Here is a 7,766-nt window from a genome sequence, read left to right as displayed (position 1 = left end):
GGCCTGTGTTTGTGGGCAGCGGTCTCGTGTAGTTTGGGCTTCGAGCTGCTGGGTTGTGCCACGTTGTGGCTCGAGCTTGAGCGTGACATCTATACTGCTTTTTACTATTATACTAGAATCATCCTAAAGTATTAGGAAAAAATGTTTGGGTCAACAATGTAAAAGCTGTACTACTACTAGAATCATCGTAAAGTATGTTTTAATGTTATGTGTATTTGCTGTCAACGATGTGATATTATTTTACTATTTTTTTGGTCAACTTGATAAAGTTAGATTTTGACTAAACCTAGAACGTGAACTAAGTTTTAAAAAAAGCACCTTGGAAATTAACCGACGACAAATAATGTAAAGAAAATTGAATGTACTGCGTTAACAAATAGGACTAGGGATATATACCGCAATTTCATCCCTGTGCCTTCACAGGGACCATCGCGTCTCGCCAATCTACCGTAGCCGGTACGTCGACAGCCCTGAAGATGAAGTCAGCCACGCTTCTGGTCATAAGGCTCAGGAGTAAAAGAAGAGTGGAATTCCGCTACTAAATCTAAGTGAATGAGGAATAAAGTGTAAGTTAGTTATTCGAAGTCCACGATTCCGGAAACTAGCGGAGCTGAGTGCATGTCAAGGGGGCCCATGCCCCCCCCCCCCATGATTTGAATGTGCATTGAAGTTTTTTTTTGGAGAGGTTAAATTATAGAATTTTGTGCATTTTGCCCCCCATGAACTCATGTATTTCATTTTGCCCCCAACAACTTCCACCAAGCTCCGCCACTGACTCTGGACATTGGTACTATATACAAGAGGTAGATGAGTAGATTATTTTGTTAGAGAAATAAGAGTGTAACCCCTTTCAGTTTTTTATGGGGTCCTAAAAATTTCACGATCGATGTAAACATATTGTAACATTATCCTTTTAATTTAAGAGCGGTAGGAGCCTCTCCTGCTATATATTCTTAAAAAAATGGTAGATGAGTAGTTGTCAATTTCAAAAATATGGACATTGATTTTGTGTACAATGGGTAGATGAGTCATAAAAAACAATGTGACTGATAAATAGCTAGCATATCTGAATTTTTATATAAGTGAAGGTTGGATAGTTGAGCTAGTCAATCTTGAAGAAGATCAATGAGTTAACGTAAATTTTCTTGGTTAATAATGTAGGTAGGCTTATTTCCTTGAATTGGTCCGGGCCAACAATCTTACCAGCAAGATTAATAAGGGGAAGGAGGTGGTGCAATAACATGAAACCCATTGTGGAAACACTCGCCCTAAAATGTCCACCATGGAACGAAAACCTATTAGCACTACATAACAAGAGTTTTAACTTGTAACAACACAATGTCAACAAGATGGAAACAACACAATGTCAACAACATGAAAATTAACACCCAAGAAATAGAAAAGGAAACATGAGGTTGTAAAATACGCCTGAGGCGTCAAAGATAATAAAGCCCCTCCATCCGGTGGAGATGTTTTCATGCTTTGAACTAACAATGTGTAGCTAAATTAAACAAAAAAATCCGGTTTGATTGAAGGAGAAAATGCCTTTACAATCAACAAAACGAAGTGATAAAATAAATAGATGAATTCATGCTATATTGTTACAATGATAGTAAATATTGACATTACCGGAGCACCATGTGTACACCAACACGTGTTGGTTCCACATGGTGAAAACTGAACCCACAAATGAATGTAGTCAAATATGTTATTATTGAACTTTTTTTCAAGAGTGAGAAGGGGAATTTGATGATCACAAGAGTTGAGACTGCTTATTAGTTGGATTCTTAGTGTGAGAGAATTACTTTCATGGTGTTCATAGGAATGTTAGTTAGCCCTTGATGTTAAGTTATATTTTCCATGGTTTGATAATATTATTGTTTGAAGGCACTAAAAAATACTTGATTCATATTATATGCTTTTATACAAACCCCATAGTGCCACATCGTGATACAATTGATTCTTATGGCTTTTAACTTAAACCACTGAATGAATAAATAACTAGTATGCAATTTTTATAGTGCAACCTAAATGTCAGTTGTTTCCATAAAAACCCTCAATGAAACTTCTGGACATGATAGTATACATGTCTAACAAGACACCAAATAAAAAAAATTGCAACTCGGTCATGCAACATCCAATTTTGACGGTTAATGAAATCACTATATCGATGATAAAATCCTAAGCTATCTCAATACGTGATTTTTGTGGGATAGCCATCCCCATACCATGACTAAGTTTTGTGGTATTCAATAAATTGTCACTATCTCGGTAACAAAGGTGACCATTCCAATAAATGGGTTTCCACAAGAGTTTCTATGTGTGTGTGCGCGCCTATATTGCTCTATATTTGGCCACAAGAGTAACTCATGATATAACTTCAACAAAATAAACACGACAAAAAGAAAATGTATATATGATTCAAAATTTAAATTGCAGTGTAGTATGTGGAGCCTCTCCCCCGTCCCCTCCGGTGATACATAACGGTTGGAATGGGTTTATCAATTAAATAATAGATAGAATGCGCAGAGGCTATACATTTTATATTTTAGAAAAATGCTCTAGTCGCATGCCGATATCGATAAAAGACTTCACGATATGGTTCGACATGTTATTTAATATTTGAACCGAGTAAAGAGTGTGATTTTCATAGTCAGAACTCGTGGCAATTGGGATCATGACGATAGAACTTGGCAAGATAGCCAATCTATACATGATTGAAACTCCGTTAACCACAAGAAAATCATTGCAACATCAAAGAATTTCTTTCGAGATGATAAATGTGAGTATGTCTCAATACATGCTATTACTGGATATTCGTCAATCATCACATGATTTTTTTATGGTACTCCATAAATCGTCATGATCCAAGCAACAGATGGCGACCATGCCAATAAATGAGTTCCGCGTGGTGGGCGTCCATACGGCTCTAAATTTGTCCACACATCAACAAATGACATGAATTCCTCATGAGATCATCCAACATACCAATTTGATGTACATGTAGCTAGCATTTACGTGATTCAAAATTCAAATTGCTGCGCGTACCACATGCGGGCGTACACATAACGGTTGGATTGGGACTATCGCATTAAATGAAAAGATAGAAAGCGCAACGGCTATAATATCTCAATTTAAGAAAAGATACGCTCCAGGCGCGTGTTGGTTATGTTCTCACGGAGCTCTCGGCGGCGTCGGCGTTAGGAATTTCCGTCTCTCGAATGACGGTGACGGCGTGTAATTTGTTACTACATAGAGATATATATTCCTTTTTTGTTGGAAAAAAAACAAATATGTTGGAACGCATAAAATTTGGTCATATTTTCCTTGAAAATCAAATATCTTCTCTCCCTTTGGACGGTGTCTTCATCATGGTTAGACGCAGAGAGACACTCAAAGCACGCAAATCTTAGGTTAGCTAGAACTAGAACTATGGTAGTCAATAGGAGAATGATGAGGTGATTTGGGTACCAAGCAATGACCAGAGCTCAAAGTTTTGTTTTTCATTACAAGTGACACATATTATATAAAGCTCAAATCAGAAATCGTCACGGCCACAAAGCACAATCCCAATATAGAGCTATAGTTGCTCATCATGACATAGACAATGATGGTGAATTCAGAAAACAAGGAGAATTGAGTGATACAAAAGCACACAAAGGCGTAAAAGGGCGACTCCTGAATAATGACGCACTAACCACGGAGCAGCAATCAGCTTAGCCGGCCGGGGGAAGAAGGACACGTACTATTAGCGAAAGTCGACGACCAAACCACGGTGGACAGCGCGAGCAAACAAACGAACGTCCGTCCGTCCGTCACCGCTACCTTCACCGCCGTCAGCTCCCTAGTTAAACGGCTCCCTCGCCTCGCCTCGCCCCGCTCCGCTTATAATACTCTCTCCTCCTCCTCTGTCTCAGGCCATCGCCTTCTCTTCTTCCCCGGAAAGTTTCTTCCGCCACCGCACTCTCTCCTTCGCTTGCCACAACACACACACACACACACCCCGCTCCATCTTCACTTGGCGAGTGAGATGGCGAAGGTGGCTGCCATGGCGATGGAGAAGGCGGACGGCAAGGAGCGGGAGAAGATCGAGGCCGTGCTTAAGGCCATGCGCAAGCAGGCGCCGCTCACCGCCAAGCAGGTAGCACATCCGTCGTGCCTTCCTTCCTCCCTTCGTCTCTCTTGGGATTGATCGTTTTCCTGACATATGCTGGTTTGCTCTTCTCTCTTGTGTCTCTCAGGCGCAGTACTGCAACGACGCGTGCGTGGAGCGGTTCCTCCGGTCGCGCGGGGACAGCGTGAAGAAGGCGGCGAAGCAGCTGCGGGCCGCGCTGTCCTGGCGGGAGACCATCGGAGCAGGTTCGTCCAGCTTCCATTCCGCTCCCTCTCCTACGCTATCTGATTATCCGTCCAGTTTTTTTGAAATCCGTGGCGTGGGGCGTGAACAGAAGAAGAAAGGAAAGGGGCAGTTCATTTAATGGCGCCCGCCCTGTTTTTGTTCTGTTCTCCCACCTGCGAACCAGTGCATTTTAGTCGAGTCACTGTGGCGTCGAATTTATTGCGCCGGGTTACTTGCTTGCTTGCCTTCTTCCCTCTCATCTCATCTCGTTTGGCAATCAAGTACAGTTCGAAACAGTTGCGCCCTTGTTGTTACTATGTTCGGAGACGCAGGCTAGCGGTTTTGATTAACTGTGTTTGCGCAGATCACATCATCGCGGACGAGTTCTCCGGCGAGCTGGCCGACGGCATGGCGTACGTCGCTGGGCACGACGACGAGAACCGGCCCGTCGTGGTACGCTTCTACATGGACCTGTAGCAATCATACTCCAGTTGGGCGTAAAATGTGCACGCGAGCTTGTCTCTAACTGCAAATTTTATCGTTGTTGGCAGGTGTTTCGGATCAAGCAGGACGACTACCCCAAGTACCAGCCTCAGAAATCGTAAGTACAAGATCAAATCACCCTCAAATCCTTCATACCAACTGTCAGACTCGGACCTAACGAACACATCACTGATTGATTGTTGGATCCAGGTTCGTGCGGTTCCTGGTGTTCACGCTGGAGGTAGCGGTGGCGTCCATGAGCCGCTTCGTGGACCAGTTCGTCCTCCTCTTCGACGCAAGTAAGCACACACTCGATCCACTCCGCTCATTACCTTGAGACCAAAGAGGAAAGTGGAAGCAGAGGCAGGTAACGTGCAGCGATGGTCGCGTTTGACATTGCTCTGCAAACTGCAAACGCGGCAGAGCGCACTGACTCTGGAGTGGCATCAGTCATCAGTGCCCTCTCAGATCGGTCAGAGCGGCGCACATGCGGCCGGAGCGGTGAAACCTCAACACATTCGCATCGCACGAGCTGCACAATCGTTCTGCAACCTGCCCTCCCTGTCTCCCCCCTCCACTTCTCTTCTCTGTCTCCGGCGCATGGTCAAGCGCGGCGCGGTCCCCGACCACCGTATGTGTGCGTACCGGCCGGTTGCTTTACGCACCACGGTAGCCGTGCACGGTTCTCGCTACAGTTTTACTAGTTTGCGTGGGCTTCCCGCCGGCGCGGTTTGAACTCGTAGCGAAAATGATTGGGCCCGAGCTCAGCTTTGCCTTTGCCCGAGCTGAGCTGCGTGGAGTGCAAAGCGATGAGCCGTAGAATCTGCAGGAAAGCGGGAGTGCGTACTGTGTCTGCGTGTGGGAACGTAGCCCAAACTGGGTCGTTGACGGGACACGTCGTCGAATCCGAATCTTACTTACTCTGTGACTGACTGAATGATGTTTGCGCAGGCTTTTTCCGGTCGGCGTCGGCCTTCCTCAACCTGCTCATGGGCACGCTCAAGATCGTCGCCGACTACTACCCCGCCCGCCTCCACCGCGCATTCGTCATCGACCCGCCATCCCTCTTCTCCGTCATGTGGAAGGTAACCACCAACTCCGGCCATCACATCGATCGGCCATGCCATGATCACATTCATGCTGCAATGCTGATAAAGAAAGTAAACGCGTTCTTGTTCGCAGGGAGTGCGGCCGTTCGTGGAGCTCGCGCCGGCCACGGCGGTGGTGTGCTCGCTGGACTTCGAGGACTCGCTGGAGGACGCCTCCTTCACCGCCTACCCGCGGACGGCGTCCCTCCGCTTCGAGCCGTCGGGCGCGGCCATCCTCACCACCATGCCGAAGCCGGGCGGCGGCGGCGGGGTCGTGGGCTCCGCCTCCTCGCGCTTCGCCTTCAGCGTCTCCGACAACGCGCTCAAGCCGTGGTACCTCTCCACCACGCCAGCAGCACCCACGCCCAACCCGCGCTCCGTCATCCCCTCCTCCAGCCCGTCCCTCGTCGGCGCGTCCCCGCTCTCCGCGCGCTCCTTCTCCTTCGCGTCGCCCGCCGCGCGCTCCACCACCCCCGTCCAGCACCACCGCGTGCTGCCGACGCCGTCCACCGCCAAGGGACACAACAAGACCCCCGCTCCGGCTCCCCTGTCCACGCCGCCGCAGCAGCAGCAGTTCCCGAGGACGCCGCGCCCGTCCTTCCTGCAGTCGCCCTTCACGTTCCGCAAGGACGGACAGGGCGTCCGCCGCGTCGAGCGGGAGCGCGACTCCTTCCTGCCCTTCCTCCGCTTCTACCGCCGCCCCTACGACGAGATCTCCTACCGCGCCAGGATGCGCCCGCCGCTCGGCGGCCTCATCGCCATCGTCGACGACAAGTTCAGGCACAAGCCGGCTCAGCATCCGCAGCAGCAGCCGCGCCGGCACGCCGCGGTGCTCCACCACCATCACCAGTACCAGCAGCAGCACCACCACCATCACAACCACCACCACCAGAGGATCTGATCACACCCGTGCTGCCATGACGTGCTGGCCGGCCGCCTGGAGCCCTGAACCCGAGAAAGCGATCGAGCGTCTTCGATCTCCATACAGCTTACAACATAATCCAATGCTATATCTTGCTAAGTTAAATCTTTTTTGGCAACATTTCTCCACCCCCATTAGTATCTAGTATGCGTATGATACCTTTCTTCGTCATTGAGCCAATGTAAAATAACATCCCTGAAATTGTGAGTAAAATCGACCCCCTTTCTGCTCCAACTGTTTGTTCGCTTCTCTGACTTACCAAGCATCTTCTTCGGTCAAAACTTGTATGTTGCTCATCTCAGATTACCAAGCATGGTCGTCGCGGGTCAAAACTTTTCTTACGGAGTTTGTTACTCTTACGTTTGTGAAACACGTCACGAAAGTCATTGACTCTTTGCCATTCACAACGGCTCAACGCCACGAGCCAACACAATTGGAGGAAGAAATTTATAAACCGGAGGCAGCCAGCCGAGTTCAATGCATGATGACGATGCATCATTTGCTTAGTCAGCCTGTGATGCCACCACGGACCGTTGAAAAAAATTCAAACATCCAAAGAGAAAAGCAACTTACATTACGTGGAGAGTCACGACGGTTTCTTCCTTTTGTTTCCTTTTCCGATCTTTTACAGTAACCCTGTCGGCCACCTCACTGATTAAGCACATGTAGCCCAGCGACATGTATTGCATGGAGACTAGCTACACGTATACGTACGCTTACGAGTTCCAATACCCTTTTGGTTTGTTTTCTTCCCCTGTGTGCTACGTAAGTTGGTTTTACTTTGAGGCGATGATCAGAGCAGGGTTGCTGACGCTTTAGGACTTTTTCCCCGCAAGAGCTTACAAAAAGGAGCACCAAAGCAAAGCAGGCCGGCCGTGGAATTGAACGACGGTCGACGGAGCACATCATTTCTTACTGAATTCAAGTTTAAACT

The 7,766-nt window shown here is 47.7% G+C and overlaps 1 protein-coding gene across 1 annotated transcript; it reads left to right on the top strand.

Annotated features, from left to right (window-relative positions):
• The first annotated feature begins 4,048 nt into the window (after positions 1-4,048).
• Positions 4,049-6,811, top strand: LOC124695039 (SEC14 cytosolic factor-like). Its single transcript, XM_047227936.1, has 7 exons — positions 4,049-4,141; positions 4,242-4,359; positions 4,704-4,792; positions 4,891-4,940; positions 5,033-5,121; positions 5,774-5,907; positions 6,005-6,811. Exons 1-7 carry the CDS (start codon positions 4,049-4,051, stop codon positions 6,809-6,811), a joined length of 1,380 nt encoding a protein of 459 aa, XP_047083892.1.
• The last annotated feature ends 955 nt before the right edge of the window (positions 6,812-7,766 follow it).

The sequence above is a fragment of the Lolium rigidum genome, chromosome 3 (assembly GCF_022539505.1).
Source record: "Lolium rigidum isolate FL_2022 chromosome 3, APGP_CSIRO_Lrig_0.1, whole genome shotgun sequence".
Classification (NCBI taxonomy): domain Eukaryota; kingdom Viridiplantae; phylum Streptophyta; class Magnoliopsida; order Poales; family Poaceae; genus Lolium; species Lolium rigidum.
The sequence above is the reverse complement of the archived record's forward strand: the minus strand, read 5'-3'. Positions and strand labels throughout refer to the sequence as shown.

Excerpts from the sequence above, each read along its gene's own strand:
- LOC124695039 (XM_047227936.1), top strand. The coding sequence starts at position 4,049 with ATGGCGATGGAGAAGGCGGACGGCAAGGAGCGGGAGAAGATCGAGGCC. Across the intron at positions 4,142-4,241 it reads CGCCGCTCACCGCCAAGCAG|GCGCAGTACTGCAACGACGC; the intron begins GTAGCACATCCG and ends TGTGTCTCTCAG. Across the intron at positions 4,793-4,890 it reads ACGAGAACCGGCCCGTCGTG|GTGTTTCGGATCAAGCAGGA; the intron begins GTACGCTTCTAC and ends CGTTGTTGGCAG.